The 16,222-nt window shown below is 50.1% G+C and overlaps 2 protein-coding genes across 2 annotated transcripts; both read right to left on the bottom strand.

The window, feature by feature from the left end:
* Positions 1 to 359: 359 nt before the first annotated feature.
* On the bottom strand, positions 360 to 4,935 carry LOC117007936 (phospholipid phosphatase 5-like). The gene is made up of 7 exons (XM_033081412.1): positions 4,858 to 4,935; positions 4,626 to 4,734; positions 3,048 to 3,138; positions 2,892 to 2,955; positions 2,484 to 2,608; positions 1,952 to 2,122; positions 360 to 1,669 (listed from the first exon to the last, which is right to left on the bottom strand). The coding sequence occupies exons 1-7, from the start codon at positions 4,917 to 4,919 to the stop codon at positions 1,500 to 1,502; spliced, it is 792 nt and encodes a 263-aa protein (XP_032937303.1). The 5' UTR covers positions 4,920 to 4,935; the 3' UTR covers positions 360 to 1,499.
* A 5,644-nt stretch (positions 4,936 to 10,579) lies between these two features.
* Positions 10,580 to 15,257, bottom strand: LOC117007733 (histone-lysine N-methyltransferase NSD3-like; the record flags this gene model as incomplete). Its single annotated transcript, XM_033081048.1, is given in 10 exon segments — positions 10,580 to 10,861; positions 11,172 to 11,376; positions 11,698 to 11,804; positions 12,048 to 12,156; positions 12,158 to 12,190; positions 12,288 to 12,404; positions 13,056 to 13,325; positions 13,735 to 13,847; positions 14,295 to 14,497; positions 15,052 to 15,257. Coding segments are annotated over 10 exon segments (1,605 nt in total), but the record flags the coding sequence as incomplete, so codon positions are not given.
* Positions 15,258 to 16,222: the final 965 nt, after the last annotated feature.

Here is a 16,222-nt window from a genome sequence, read left to right as displayed (position 1 = left end):
GTCCTTCTTCTTAGCTTTAAATGTTCAAAACGCAGCCAGCAAAGGTGCAGCCCGGATCCAGCAGGGTCTGGACACTGCAGGAATGACACCAGCTCTGTAGGCAGCTCAGTCTGCCCCTGCCTTGATGCTCTTTTCTGAGGGGGACAGGGCTGGAGAGCCTCTGTGATCCTTCCCTGGCCACCAAAGCCCCTGGGCTGGCTCAGTGCCTGGGCTGGGCTCCAGTGCTGTGTGAGGTGTTGCTGTGCAGCCTTTGGAAGAGCCAAACCACTTTCCCTCGTGCTGACTTTTGCCCTGCATGGGATAAGGAGCCTTTTCCCCCACAGCCTGTTGGTTTGTTTTCCTCCATTGTCTGTTATTTGCACTACTGGAAGGGTTTTGTTTGCAGCCTCCATCCCTCCTCCCCTCCCAAGGAACAGAATTGTTCCTTACCTGACTGCAGGAACAGCCAAGCTGCTCGGTCAGCACCTGAAGCACTGCTGGCTAAGGTCTCATGGGAGTAGGAAATGGGACAGTCTTAACATGGGACACCAAGGATCAGCTTTTTAAGTTATGCACTTTGTTAAAAAAAAAGAAGTTAAATACATTTTAAATGTTATTTAATGTCTTTTCCAGTAAAAGCCAAAATAAATAAGTAGATGACTGTGGTATGTGCATGTCTAGGGGAGAGGGAAGGGCTGGAAAATTCACATGTGCAGTTTTAGAGCAAAGTGAAGCTATTTCTGTAATTCTATTGGAGCTGCAGAGTTATAGAGGGTCCAGACTGCAGCTGATGGGGTTTCATTACTGACTCATCTGCCATGCTCTGCTCCAGTCTCACCTGTCTCTGAAGGGACCAGTGACCAACAGGTGCTCACAGAGCCCCTGCCAGGGACCTGCCCTGGCTCCCAGCAGCACTCTGCCCTTCCTTGGAGAGGCAGACCTTGGGCAGGGATCTCATCACTTCATTTTCTGCTGTCATCTCCTTAAAACTATACTAAAGCTGCAAGGAAAGAGCACCCACCAGAAACCCCTGCAGATGCCAGAGGAAATGGGTTATAAAGCAACAACCCTAGCCTTGAAATGAAGTTTTAGTACCACAGCTCATTACAAAAATTAAACTGCTTTATTTGGGAAATTAGAAAAACTCAGAAGTTGGCAGATCCTGCTCTTCATTTCCCAGGAGAAGGGCTGGGACAGCTCAGCTGGATGGCAGGGAGGTGACCAGTGGTGCTTCCTGGACTGGACACAAGAACTCCCACCAGGCTGGGCACACTGGGCTGTCACATCTTCCCAGTTCTTGTTCAGGACCTTCACACCCCAACTGCCTTTCCACAGGTCGGCACTCGCTTCACAGTGGGCGTGAACAGGGGCTGGCCTACAAAATCCACTGAAATGGAGCAACACAAGGGCCAGGGCAGGAACTCACCAGCTCAGCAGGGAACACCTGCCCAGGGGCTCTTCCTCATGGGAGCCACTTCTCCTGAGCAGCCCTGCCCTGCCCTGGCAGCCAGGGCCCATCACTAAATGCTCATGTGGAAGCTGGGAGCTGGAGGCTTCTCCTCGTGCGCCGGCAGCGCTCTGGGCTTGGCCAGAGCGGGTTTGTGGCACGTGGTGTCCGTCAGGGGAGGGTAGTACTGCCTGTAGCACAGGTATGCCAGCACCAAGCCCATCACTGAGCCAGCCAACACATCTGTGGGCGAGACCAGAGCACAGTTAAAGCCCCTCTCCCTCCCAAGCTCCCTGATCAATTCCTCAGCTGCAGCCTTTCTGCTAAATCCATAACCTGACTTGGCAGCAAACCCAAGCTTGGTTTGTATTTCAAAACCACACAGAAAGGCATCAATTCCCTGCAGGTGGCACCAAAATTGCCACTGGAGGAGTACAAAAAAAACCCCCAAGTTGCTGCTGGGGGCTCAGAACACACCACAGCCCCTGCTGAGCCCCGTGCAGGCGCACAGAGACCCTCACCCACCTTCCCAGTGGTGCTTGTAGTCGCAGGTGCGGGACACGGCGATGAGGGTGGCCAGGAAGAGCGGGAGGAGGAAGGCACAGAAGCGCAGGGCCCGGCCCCCCCGGCCTGGGACGAAGCTGTGCAGCTTCCCTGCCAGGTAGAAGGCGGAGAAGGCGAGACCAGCAAAGGCAACTGGAAGAGAACAGAACAGTGCTGGTTCCGAATAGCTCCAGGCTTTGCTGCCAGACTCTCACCCTCTGCTGCTGCAGAAGGGCTGTGAGAGATGCCTGCCTGTCCCTGTGAGTGAAGAACCAGCTGGGACTGATGGATCCCAGAAGCTGGTACCTGGCACACATCCCTCATTCCAGGGTCACAGACAGCTTTGCACCACATTTCTCCCCCCATTGCTTTGCAGAGGGAAACCTGAGCCCCCTGACCACAGCAATGGAGCAGCCAAAGCTGTGGGGTGCAGCAAGGCAAATGCCAGCTGCCCTGCCCTGGGTGCTGCTCCCCAGAGCCCAGGCTGCACAGGAAGGAGCCAAGGAGCACTCACAGGACGCGTGGCCGCTGGGGAAGCTCTTCCTGCCCTCGGTCACTGTGCGGCCGTCCCCGCTGCACACCAGCTCCGGGTTGGCGCGGCCGTCCGGGAAGCAGCGGTAGAAGAAGTCAGGCCGTGGTCTGGGATGGGGAAGTGAAGCTCAGGGCCTCAGGCTGAGCCCTGCCAGAGCCCTGGGAGCTCTGCCTGTGCCATCCTCCCTAGATGAGCCCATCTGAGTGATGGCCTGAGACAGCAGCTCCCCAGTGTTTTTTCTAATTCTAAATTGTCTTTACAGCTAGAAAAAAACCCCCACATTCCTTCCAGGCTGAGCATGTCCAAGTTCAGCTCTGGCCTTGATCTGGCCATGGCAGAGCTGCCTCCCCCGCCCTCCCCGCGTGCAGCTGGGAACCAGCCAGTGCTCACCTCCCCACAACGAGCTTCAGGGCATTTGTAAAAACCCCGTTCAGGGCAAGAGCCAGGCTGGCAGCTGAGAGAGAGCAGAAGGGTCACATCAGCAGTGCAGCACATTCAGGCACGGGCAGGGCTCGCTGCCTGTCTGGGGGACAAGGAGGAGCTCACCAAGGCAGGCTTCCCTCGTGTCCTCGTGGTCAGCGCCCATGAACAGCCTCGCCAGCATGATGAGCAACAGGGGAGACAGAAATGCGATGAACTGCACAGAACAGGGAGGATTTCAGGTGTCGGTGAAGCAGGTTAAGTTCTCACCAGAACACAAGAAGAATCTGAGCACGCTTCCCTGTCCCAAAGCCAAGCAGCAGTCTGTCCTCTGCTGTCCCTGCAGCTCCACCGGGACACAATCCTGCTGCATTTGCTCAGCCCAGCCTGTCCTCTGGTTCTCAGGCAGCTCTTGTGGCAGAGTGCTGCCCTGGTTGGTTTTGGGGTGTCCTCAGGCACAGCACCTCAGCTCTCCCCTCCCTGCAAGCCCCAGCATTAGCTCTGTCAGCAGCACCCGTGCCCTGTCAGCAAATCCAGGGCGCTGCTGATTCAGAGCAATCAGTTATCATCATCCCCATCTCCGCCCGGGGGATTTCACCCCGGACATCCTCACCACGGCTCCCAGCGAGTCTGTGCCCACCTGAACTCTGGCACAAGTCCTGCTTTACACTCTGTTCAAATGCTATCCTGAGGCTTTGTCCTTCGTGTTCCTCTTGCAGAAAATCCCACCTGCTATTTGCCAACTCAGAGCCACAGCCCCTCACCTCACACCTGTGGCAGAGGGACCGATCCCTCTGACACTGCTCAGGAAATCCAAGAGAATTAGTCAAACTCTTCTAAAAAGCCTGGAGCCCTTGAGGAAACATTTGACAATAAAATGATAATAAATCTCTTCTAAAAATAGCTGCATTCCCTGATAGCGAGAGCTGTGCTATCTTCCATGCACCGAGTAATTCAGACGTGGAATGGATTACGGACAACGGTGCAAAGTCCTCATTAGGTATGAACTTCAAATCCCAAAGGCAACCCTGGACAGTAAAGCCTCATAACATGACAAAAACAAGTTTGGCCAAGTTGGTTCTAATCTCCCAGGATGGGTAGAAAGGGACCACTGGGGACACCAGGTCCAACCCCTGTGCTCAGGGTCCCAAGCACATCACCCAGGACTGTGCTGAGATGGATTATGAGCATCTCCAGGGGAGGGGACTCCCAGTGTCGGGGCAGCCTGTGTCACTGCCCAGGCACGCACTCAGGGAGGCTCTTTCTCGAGGCCAGGTGGAAATGTCCATGTCCCAGTTCGTGCCCCACTGAGCAGAGCCCGCTCCATCCTCACAGCCCTCCCCTCCCAGTTTATCCACATGGATACCACATCCTGCACTTTCTGCAGCTATTGCAGTACGAGCCTTTAGCCAGCAGCTCTGCTCCAAAAGCAGAGCTTGTAATCTGAGAATAAATCAAAGAAAATGCAGGAAGCAGCGGCGCAGAGAAGCTGCGGCTGCCCCACGCCCGGAGCTGCTCACGGACAGAACACAGACAGAATAGACAGAACACGGACAGAACACGGACAGAACACGGACAGAACACGGACAGAACACGGACAGACCGAGCAGGGCTGGGTCTGCGGGAAGGGGCGCGTCCCCGCAGGGGGAGGAGGGACGGAACGATCCTTTAAGCTCCCTTCCGACCCAAACCCACCGAACTTACAAACATGAGCACGGTGGGGACGTGGTCCTGCTCCACGTAGGGGTTTTTGTAGAGCCACATCTCCTCGGGCTGCAGCACGCGCTGGAAGGGCGGCAGGAGCTCCATGATCCTGGAACAGACAGAGCGGTGAGCGGTGAGCGGCGGGCGGGGGGCGCGGCCGGGCGGGTCCCGGTGCCGGTGCCGGTCCCGGTGCCGGTCTCGGTCCCGGTGCCGGTGCCGGTCCCGCACCCACCCGAAGCCGGCGAGGAGCAGCGCCCGCAGCGCGGTCTCGGCCGCCAGCTCCGCTCGCCGCATGGCCACTGCTGGCCCGGGCCGGGGCGGGGCGAGCGCAGCCCTGCCCGGAGGAGGGACCGCGGCCGGCCCGTTATCCTCCGGTTATCCTCCCGGTTATCCTCCGGTTATCCTCCCGTTATCCTCCCGGGATCCTCCCGCGATCCCCCGCCCCGACACGGAACTGACTCGTCTCAACGTTGGAACATTCAGAACGATTTATTGAAGTCAACCTCAAGCAAAAAATTTTCAGATCAGTGGAATGTCATTAAAAACCTTTCCAAAGGAATCCTCACGGAAAAGCAAAAGGAAAAAAAAAAAAAAAAAAGGAAAACGAACAAACAAAAAAAAAATCCCCCAACAAACCAAAGCCCAAAAAAACCCCACATCTGAATTCCAGAGTATTTGTAAAATAAAATAAAAAAAAGGCAACATCTCAGTAAATAGAATGTACAAAAATTATATGTTCTACCATCACACACAGTCAGTAAGAAGCTAAAATATTACAGGCAAGTCTCGATACGCTCTACCTAGAGGACAGGAGCTATCTATGTACAGGGAACCAGCTTTACAGGCTTCACACTATGCAAGAGGACAGAGGCCAACACAAACCCCCCAAAATATTGGATATCTCAAAGTCTATGCGGCAACATCAAGTCATGATACAGTAATGCCCGTGGAATCAATCAGACACTCCTCGGCAGTGTCAGGGCTGCATCTGCGTCCAAAACTCTTCCATACCGACTTGGGTGAGTATCGATGCTTTGCTATTAAAGACTCGAGTGATTTCGTTAAAATAACATTTCACAGGATCTACAAAGTTTGTTACAGATAAACAAAGTCTACAGAAATAACGACTCTACAAAGGTCCATCTTACAGAGCACGTGGGGATGGAGACGGATCCGCGGGATCTGAGTTGTGCAACATCACTCGTGGAGACAAAACGGGTCGGGGTCCTCAGAGCCCCCCCAGTGCCAGCCCCAACCCTCCAAGGGACAGCAGCACCCGGGGGCTGCAGCTTCTTGGGACAGGAAAATGAGACACGGATCCACTGGAACGGGGAGCGCAGGGGGCGTCCAGTCTGGTTATGGCCCAAAGGGGAGAGAGAACTGCAAGGTGGGGGCTCCCAGGGATCCTGGGATCTTCAGGGGGACCCCACAGAGCTGGGATAATGAGAGAGATATCCAGAGGGACCCCCAGAGCTGGGATCTCCAGGGGGACCCCAGAGCTGGGATCTCCAGGGGGACCCTCACATCTGGGATCTCCAGAGGGACCCCCAGAGCTGGGATCTCCAGGGGGACCCTCACATCTGGGATCTCCAGAGGGATCCTCACAGAGCTGGGATCTCCAGGGGGACCCTCACAGAGTTGGGATAATGAGACAGATCTCCAGAGGGACCCCCAGAGCTGGGATCTCCAGGGGGACCCTCACAGAGTTGGGATAATGAGACAGATCTCCAAAGGGACCCCAGCCAGAGGGACCCCCAGAGCTGGGATCTCCAGAGGGACCCTCACATCTGGGATCTCCAGAGGGACCCTCACATCTGGGATCTCCAGAGGGACCCTCACAGAGCTGGGATCTCCAGAGGGACCCTCACATCTGGGATCTCCAGAGGGACCCTCACAGAGCTGGGATCTCCACTGGGATCCCCCAGAGCTGGGATCTCCACTGGGACCCTCACATCTGGGATCTCCACTGGGACCCCAGGCTGCCTGCCCCTGGAGCTGGCGGTGGCACAGGGAGGGCACAGCCCCGGGCCACAGGGAGTGGTAAATGGCTTTGGCAAATTCATATGTGTTTTCCCTTTTTTATTCACATTAATGACAGAAATCCCCTACACAAAGCACAGTCCCAGCTCCCCTCCTCCTGCTCTGGAGCAGCGAGACCCCTCCCAGGGGAGCACAGACCTGAGCTGCTCACTCAAACACAGTATCACAGGAACAGCTCTTCTTTTCTTCCTGCTTTGCCTTTTTTTTTTTCCCTCCTTTTTCCCTCAGAACAACACTGGGAGTACATCCAACGTGTAGGAGTGCATGGTAAGTGCAAAGGTTTTTGCTACACAAAGAGAGATGGTGGGGAAAGCTGATGGCAATGGGCAGGGACAGCACTGCTCCAAGGTCGCCGTCTCCCACGCAACACCTGGGGAACACACACAGCTCCGAGCCTGCTGCTTCCAAACCCTCCCGTTTGCCACGGATCCACTGTACAGCGGGAGCAGGAGGGAACTTGGGGGAAGTCAAGGACATTTTCAATGCAGTGTACAAAAAAAAAATCATGTATAAATAAAAAAAGCTGCAAAAGGAACCGCAGAGCTTCAAGTACATTAAACCCTGAATTCAATGAGGCAGAGGTTTCCGTGTTAAAGTGACTTCTCCGTACCAGCGTCAGACACCCCGTCCCACCCTCCCCCTCCCTCCCACATAATTCTGTCAAGTTTCAATATATACAGATTTTATGCTCATTGATAATTATGTCTAGTAATCGTCTTTCCCATTCTATCCTGAAATTAAGATAAAAGAAGGGGTTTTTTTTAGAAGAAAGGCCAAAAATCCACATTCCAGCCCTATTACTCCATTTGAACTGATTCTCCAAGACCACGTGGTGACCAGAGAAGGTGATTTGCCCACAAAATTTCCTTCCTGAGCTGCAAACGCCTTCAACAGTCTATGGACAGGACACGTCTATACAATAATGTGACAGCTACGACAGCTAATGCTTGCACCAAGTGTTCAGGAAAGGTGGAAGCAGCCCCTGCAGTCACAGCATCCTGGAATTCTTGCTTCTAGACTCATGTGGCCACAGGCTGCAGGATGCCTGCAGGGGCAGCTGCACAGGAAAAGCTCCAGTAAAAAGCTCCACAAACCTGGGCAGGGCAGGGAGGTCACCAGAACTGTGGGGACACCCCAAAAATTGAACACAAAAGTGAGGGAAAAGCACTCTGGTGTGTTGCCATGAAGGAACAGCCCTGTGCTGGGACAGTTCTCCACCAAAATCACCAGTTCTGTGGATTCCCTCTAGGTCTCAGCATGAAATGATCCCACTATCCAAGATTTCTTATTCTGGAGCCCACACAAATTAATTCAGCAGCTGCCTCCCACTCTGCTGAAGCCAAGAACAGCTGTGCAATCTTTTCCTTACAAAGGAGCTGCACTAAGCAAACTACATTCTGGTTACTCAGTTTACAAAGACAAGGTTAAAATGTGCATTTTAACATGAGCCTGGCACTCAGAACAGCCCCTGCAGCCACCAAGATCATCTGAACTGGCCTTTTCTCATCTAACAACGTTAAAGCTCTTTGAAAGACTCACCTTCAGTTCAGAGTTTTGTTCACAAACTGAACAACCTCTCCTGCTCTCCCTTCTGATCCAAGCCCAGCTGTTGGCTGCTATGAACGATTTTTTGGTGGAAAAAAAGAAGCATCTCTAAGAAGTCTGAACACAAAGTGAACCAAGACATCGAGGGGCACAGAGGAGCAGCAGCCTCCATCACAGCATTTGAGAAATTTTAAGCCTTCTGTGCCCTGGCCAGGGTGGCCCTGCCAGTCTGTGGCTCCCAAGGTGTCCTGGTGCTGCCACACCACATCCCTGTGCTCAGCAGGGCACCGTGGACACGGAATGAACAGAGCAGGTCAGTGCACTCACTCAGGAGCAGGATATCAGCAACATATCTGATATATATATAGATATACATATATATATAAAATATATCAGCTGATATCTGCAATACCAGAATGCTCTGACTTCAGGGAAAATCACTGAACATTACCAAGCCTAATAAATAATATAAAGTGAACACCTCAGGCCCTACAGACGTGGCAGCAAGAGTTGTGTTTGGAATTTCTGAGAAGGTTAAACATCCTCAATAAGACCTTACAGAGAGACATTTCTCACACAAAACGTTAAGAAAAATAAAATCCTTTCTGTAATTTTTTTTTTTCTTTAAAAATACCAAAATCCAGCACTGCTTTCCAGCAGGGTTAGTGTTGGACCCTCACTGGAGCGTGGCCCAGTGTAGGAATCCCATTGAGGGATCCCAAGAGCTGCTGGCCCAGACCCCTGAGGGTTCTGTCACCCCAAGGGAGGTGTGGGCAGCTGCTCAGGGGCTGTAGTGTACCTACCACTCTGCCATGCACACACAAAAACTCCCCTGTGCATCACTGTGAGGATGAGAAGGACACCAGGCAGAGGCAAGACATGCTCTAAATTCCACACAGACTTTTCCAGCCTATTTTCTTGATCTGAGAAGTCTCTGTGTTCCCACAGGTTTGTGTAAGCAGTTTTCCAGAGACAAGGTTCTTAATTCCAAGGCTCAGTTCAGCCAGATGCCAGCAACACTTGATTATTTTCAGCACCCACGAGCAAAGGCTGGCAGGGAGTAGCTACTATCAGTACACAAGTCAGAAGTACTCACTATTCCAGGGCAGGGGGGAGACAGTGCTTGGTGAGATCGTGGGCTGGGGGAGAAGAGTCACCAAAACTAGCTCCAGTGCCCCCCTTGCACCAAAAAATGGAGGAACATAGGTTTGCTAAAAAATTTCTGGAGCAAGAGCCAACACAAGCCACTTGGAAAGCCTCACTGGAGGAGTCTGTCTCTGATTAACAGAGGAAATCCAGGACAGAACCATCTCCTGAGGCACAGTAGGCTGCTGGGATATGGCCCTCACCCAGACACAAAATACCCTGTTCAGTGAGGAAGTGCTGAGATGTTCCTCAGCTCCACTAACAATGAAGATTAAAGTCAAATATCTCTCTTAACAAAAAACAAATTAACATTTTATCAAAATCAACACACACATGGGTCAGGTCCCTCCAGTGTCCCTGAAGCCAAGGGGAGCCTGAGAAGGCAGGACTGAAGAATGACACTGAGGAACTGCCACCAAAGCAGGGCAGATGTGGCAGATGATGAACCCACCCAGGACTGACTGAGCCTGGGAGCCTCTCCTGCCAGGGAGGGGTTTCCAAAATAGGTGGGATAAGGAAATGACCGCTGTGCAATCCAACTGTGCATTTTCCCATCTGCCTGCAAACACCCAGGACAGCTCTGGAGCAAGGAACCACCATTCCTTCCCCACTGCCAGACCTTGAGCACTTCCCAGAAGTCACACACCTGATTTCTCACAGGAAAAGCTTCCCAATAATATTCATAAGTAAACATGAGAGACAACCTACCTTCTCCAATGCCTTTAACAATAAGTACTGGAACAGAGGCATTTCAGAGCCACCTGTCTGACACCCACACCTTGTCTGTTTGGCATCTCAGTGTTACAGAGGGGAGAGGCTTTGCTCTTTCCATAAACTAGACACAAAAGTTACGTTGGCTTCGCTGTTTTGTTTTTAAAGACACGATGACTGATCAAAGCCAGATCTTCAACACCCTTTCAAAATTAAATAAATAAATATGTGGCTATGCTTTGCTTTCTACACTCAAAGAACATTATTTTAAACAGAATATTCTTTTCACTGTCAAAAGCTTTACGGTTTTCTTCAAAGGCCAAGACGCTCCTGGTTTCCAACAGTAAGAGCTGCTGTAGCACATTCAAGGGTAAAAGAAAGAGCAAACAATAAAAAGCAAACAGCACTGCCTGGTGCTCCTCGCTCAGCTCAATGGTCCCGCTCCAGCTCACACGAGACGGCCCCCGAGGACAAAGCGAGTGTGGCACCGCAATCCGAGTTCATCGGCCTGCTGCCCCTCTTCTCCCCTCCCGTGTTTGTTTTTAACCTAATTCACTCCTTTGCCTCCTCCACAGCGTTCTGTGCTTCCAATTTGCACTTGATCTTGCTCCAGTACTCGGGTGTCACAGGAGATTTGGGGTCGTGTGCGGAGCAGCAGAGGCGGCCGTCCAGCGCCGACGGCACCAGCGCTCCCTTCTCGTGATCCTTGCAGAAGGAGTGGGGGCAGAACTCACAGAAGGACACGGCAGGATTGCTACAGATGTCACACTGATGCCATGGACATTCCCACTTTCCTGAGGACGGCAGGAGAGAGAAAGGAAGCTGGAGTTAGTGCACTTTGGGGCAGCACTGGCATTTAACCCTCACTCCATGCTGGATTGCTCAGATCAATGCAAACAGAGCTCAGAAAAACCAGCTGCTACTTCTGCCTCTCATCTGAGATTCTACAAAAATCTGACTAATCACAGTCCTATTTTGCATTTTTTTTTATTTGCAAATTTATACTGCATTTAATGCAAGTGAACACTGTATTCTATGCACATGAATGCTGATTTCACCTCCAACATTGTCTTGTAGCAGGAGGAGCCACATGATTGCTCTTACCAAAAGGTGGTTGAGTCAGGTTAAGGCATAGGAGGTGGTATGCTTTGGGACAGTCCTTCTTATCACACATCACCAGCTCTCCCCCATCTCCACACTGGAAACAGTTATCCTCATGCATCTGCTTCTGTTCTGTTTTTATTTTCCGTTTCTTCTGCTTTAATTTTGCATTTTTCACCTTCTCTTCATTTGCCGTTGCAAATGCTGTCTAAGAAGTAGAAAATCACAATACAGAGTCACTTACAAACCCCTGGCAGTCCACTCAATTCTGGGCTATTATTTGCATGAACTTTTCTTAAATGATTTCCATTTAAAATAATTTTAAGTTCTAAAAGCCAGAAGTGCTCATTCAGATGTTTCTGAATTAACTACCCACCAGATATAATACCATGGCAGGGCACATTATAAAATCTGTGGAGACCTCCAAGGGTAGGAGGTCTTAGATAGGCTGAAGAGTGAAATAAATGAACAGTCTCTGTGCCCTACAAGATGTCTGGACTCGGGAGCAGCCCCAGTGCCATCCCTGTACCTTGGGCCGCACTCCCAGGAAGCCGCTGCAGTTCTCTGCTCCGCAGTGACACTCGGTCCTGCCATTGCCCAGGCAGTCCAGGTTGTAATTGAATGTCAACTCCATTCCTAAAATTCAAAGAAAACAGTTCAGATGGACGCTGAGGGAAGATGTGACAATGACATTTCATTAGCATTTGTTACCCCTGCTAAAACTGGAACCCTAAGGATCATCTCCACTCCAATGAATAAAAAGTTTCCAGAACACTTCACTGCCATTAATAACTTCAAAGCAAAAAAACATGATTCTAAAGTAAGGAACTTGGCTACTGCAAGACAAAAGCATACATGCCAATAGTGCCATCCTTTTACCTGCAGGAATGTCACAAAGAGCAAACAGTCCAACTCTAATGTCACCATTCACTGTCCACTTCTGTGTTTCACAGTTTGGGTTACAACTATGGTTCATAAAACGAGAGTAAGTTCCCCTTTGGGCCAGCATCTATTATTCGGTCCTTCAAGGAAAAAGACAAAGATGTGTTTAGTACTTACAAAGCAAAGAGGTCTCTGCTGTTGAGTGACATTTGCTATCAAACAAGAGGCAATGCTCACCTTGGTTACAGTCAGCATATAAAAATTGGTGACGCTGTTCTCGTGAGCGCGTTTGATCCGCAGCCGGCACTCCTCCTCGTCAATCAGCTCCCCAACATACTCATTCACAAATTCACCCTGCAAAGGAAAGGAGAACAGAACTCAGCAATCTGTGCATCCTAATCATGACAAAGGGAAGCAGCACAGAGAAAAGCACTTCCTATAAAAAAGGAACAATGTGGTTCTGGTAGGCACAATGTGAATAATGCACCGTGTAACTGCTGTCCAAGTAATACACCCACGCAGAATGAAAGGTAGTCCTGTTCCTGCATTCAGCACACAAGACAATTGTCAGGGCTTTAAAACCCTTTCAACCTTCCCACTTTCTTCAAAGAGGACAATGTGATGATATTCATGCACTCCTCAGGAAGCAGGAACTGTTACAGCAAGTATTTTCACTACATACTTCACTGTTAGGACTTTAGTACTCAGTAAGCTCAGAAAACTTGCAGTAACAAGGCTTTCATAAAATGCAGATTTAAAAAGCTCTGAATTGAATAAAATTAATGGCTAAACCCCATGTTTAAAAGCAGTCCTCCAGGCCCATGGTGTTTTCTAAGGACAATCAGAAGAACTGCGACGTGACTGACACCTCAATCTAAGGTCACCAACGCACTGGGCATTGCTCTGAGGCAGTTGATGAGGGGTGGGTAAAACACAGCTCATCCTCTGGAGGTGCAGAGTGCTGTGACCCAGAGGCAGCCTGCTGGCTGTCCCAGCTCACTGCACCTTTTTAATGCTCCTCTTGGTGCGCAGGCCCCAGCCGCGGCGCTCGGTTTTGATGATCTCGGCGTCGGGGTAGAGCCTCTTGGTGAAGCACTGGTTCTGGCAGCGCTCCCCAGCTGGGCACACCTGCGGGTGGCACTCGTACTGCAGCATCCTGTTGAGGCACTCGGACTCCAGCCCGCACGGGTTCTCGTCAGAGGGTTTGCAGTTACAGCGCGGGATCTCCGACAGGTCGGCCACCTGGATCTGAACCTTGCCGATCACCTTGTTGGACTGGGGAACAAAGGGAGAGCAAAGGATGAACACAAGGCACTGGCAACACAGGGTCAACAACTGACCTCAGAAGGCAAAGAAAAAATTACTGTATCCTGTGTTCTACGGTGCTGCAAAACACAACAAGAGGTTAGTGAACAGAACAGCAGAATGATTTACATGAGTTCTTTGGGCTTGCACTGCTGAACACCTTGGTGCAAGTACATAACTTAGAATCACAGATGTGAAAGACCACCTAGTCCCAGCCCCCCATGGGGAGGGAGACCTTCCACTAGAGCAGGTTGCTGTGATGCCCCCATCCAACCCATCCTTGAACAGGGAGTGGGCAGCCACACCTTCTCTAGGCATCCTTACTCACACACAGCATTAACTTCCTCACACAGAACAAAAAATACAGATGCCAACTCACTTTAATGTGTTTATAGGGCGGAGGTTTCCTTGAATTCCTTTCAATTTCCAATGCCTCTTTGCTTTCTCTTTGTGCTTTCAATTCCTGGAAACGCCTTGCTGCTTCTTCAAGTGCTGTGCAAGGAATTCAGAACAGAAAGCAATCAGCCCCAGTTGCTGCTAATCAAATATGTACATGTACATGTATCTATTTAAATATTTTTTTAAGACTAGGAACAGAGCTCTATTAACAAAAAGACAAGCTAAAAATGAGTTATTGCAATTTATCATGAATTTATCATCAGGTACCAAGATACTGAACAATGATCCCATGCAGCAGAGCCCAAGAGCCATCTTAACATTTCCCCGTTTGTGGAAGCACTGAACTGGCCCACAACAACACACAATGAGTAGGCACTTAAACACATTTTTATCTGCAGTCAAGGGATCAACACAATGCTTGGATTTCACGTGAACACAGAACACTAGTCACATAATATTCCCATGCAGGTTAAGTGGTGATGGAGACACAAACACGTGGAATTTTTGTCATAAACCACTATAAACTTTGTTTGATTTTACCTTTCTTGAAGGTCTTGTTAATACTAGTTTGCCCCTCAGCAAAGCTTTTATCTCCTTCAACATAAGGGAAAACTCTGCCCTGGTGTACCCAATAGTAGTCATGTGAACCAAAGAAAAATACTGGGAAGTCCCCGATATCATGTTTGAGGCCCTGTATGTTGAGAGGCACAGACCTGGGATTGCAGATCTCTGCTGGCCACCACCTGCAGAGCAGGAGAGAAAAGAAGAATGTAAGTTCTCTGAACCAGTTTCCCTAATGGGATTGAGAATTCAAGCCAGTTTTCCTTTCTTAAGGAAATGAATTTCTCCCTGACGCAGCCAAGGTTTCTGCTGGCAATACCTGGGAATTTCCATACAAAACACAAGCAATGCTCTCACTTCAAATTCTGGAAAAGCCTTCTAAGAACATCCATGGCCTGAGAGTGGTTTCCAGGGTCACCTGCACACACCTGCACTGCTGCAGCTGACTAAAGCAAACAGCAGCAAGGACAGCTGGGCTGTGCCAGCCCCTGCTTTCCCACATCCTGACCCTGCAGAGCACAGCTGTGGGACTGCACCCCGCTGCAATCCAGAGTCCAGCACCGCCTGGGAGAAGCAGGAGCATTGCACTGCACGGTGACATCCGTGCCTGAGCCCCCAGCAGAGGAATTCTGCACTTTCTAACTCTTGTTCACGATGACTGAGCTGCTTTATCTTCCTGCAATTCCAGAGTACATTAAAACACCCAAAGCATTAAAGGCCCCAAAGGTGAACTTGCCTGTAATTCCCAAGCTTGACCCAAACGATCTGCTTGTACCGCAGCTTCTTGCCCGCTTTACAGTCATTGCAATTCCAGCAGCCCTCAGGCATTTCTATGCTGAGACACTCGGGGTGGAAGGAAGCTGGGCAGGACTCACAGCACAACAGTTTGCCACCTTGAAACAAAGAAGCCCTGCTTGGTTTGTAGAAGTCAGGATTTGCTCCCCCCGTGCACAGCAATTGACATTAATTTTAAATCATCCTCCAGATTCCACTGCCCCGCAGAAAAATGGCAAAAGAAAGGGACAAAGTCAAACTTAACAATGTTGGTTAAAAAGGACTGTGCAGTGCTTAGTCCAAGCTGGGACTCTTAACTGCATCAGACAAAAAAGCAGTTGAGGTGAGCTGGCAGGAGGAGCAGCTCTGCCAAGGGAAGCACTGCGTCTGGGAACAGCTCTTAGAGCTTTGGGCACAGCCAAAGCAACCACACAACTCCACATCTTTGAAGAATCCTTTTCAATCAACATTGCTCTGACTGAATCCCCAGCAATCATCAGCGAGCACCAACCCCACAGCCTATAGGTTGATCAATACTTTTCTGCTGCAAGGACAGGAAAAAGAAATGCAGTAAGTGTGTTTATTCCACAAAAAGTTCACCAGGATGAGCCCAGTACATAAAGCAGAATGAGACACGTGTGAGTTGTCCCCATCCTGAGAATTCCTGGTGCACAGAGGGAACCTCAGCACCAGGGTTCACAAGAATTTCTGACGTTCACACTAATTTGGGCAAAAGTTGTTTTGGTTGGCTCACATTTTGGATGATGTGTTACATGTGGAGAGCCACAGCACATCTCTAAGCCACCCTCAGCAAAGCAGCTCATGTAAGATGGTTTGATACATTACACATACTGTAATAGTTCATACATCTAGGCATATAAAAATATATATACACGTCTTTATATGTATATATATTTTAAAATTAACAAGTTTTTGTATCCCGGATGGAAAATCTGGGAGAGACTTCAGAATATTCAAACCAATTTTCAATCACAGTATCAAAGCAAGTATGAACAGTCACTTTCAAACTTTATCAGAAAATCTTGTCCACCTATAGACTTCCCAAAATATCACTGCATTAATAGATCATCGCACTGTTACAAAGAGCATTCCTTAAACAATCCAGTTGCATG

Source organism: Catharus ustulatus, chromosome 27 (genome assembly GCF_009819885.2).
Source record: "Catharus ustulatus isolate bCatUst1 chromosome 27, bCatUst1.pri.v2, whole genome shotgun sequence".
Taxonomy (NCBI): Eukaryota; Metazoa; Chordata; class Aves; order Passeriformes; family Turdidae; genus Catharus; species Catharus ustulatus.
This window is presented reverse-complemented; position numbering and strand designations above follow the sequence as displayed.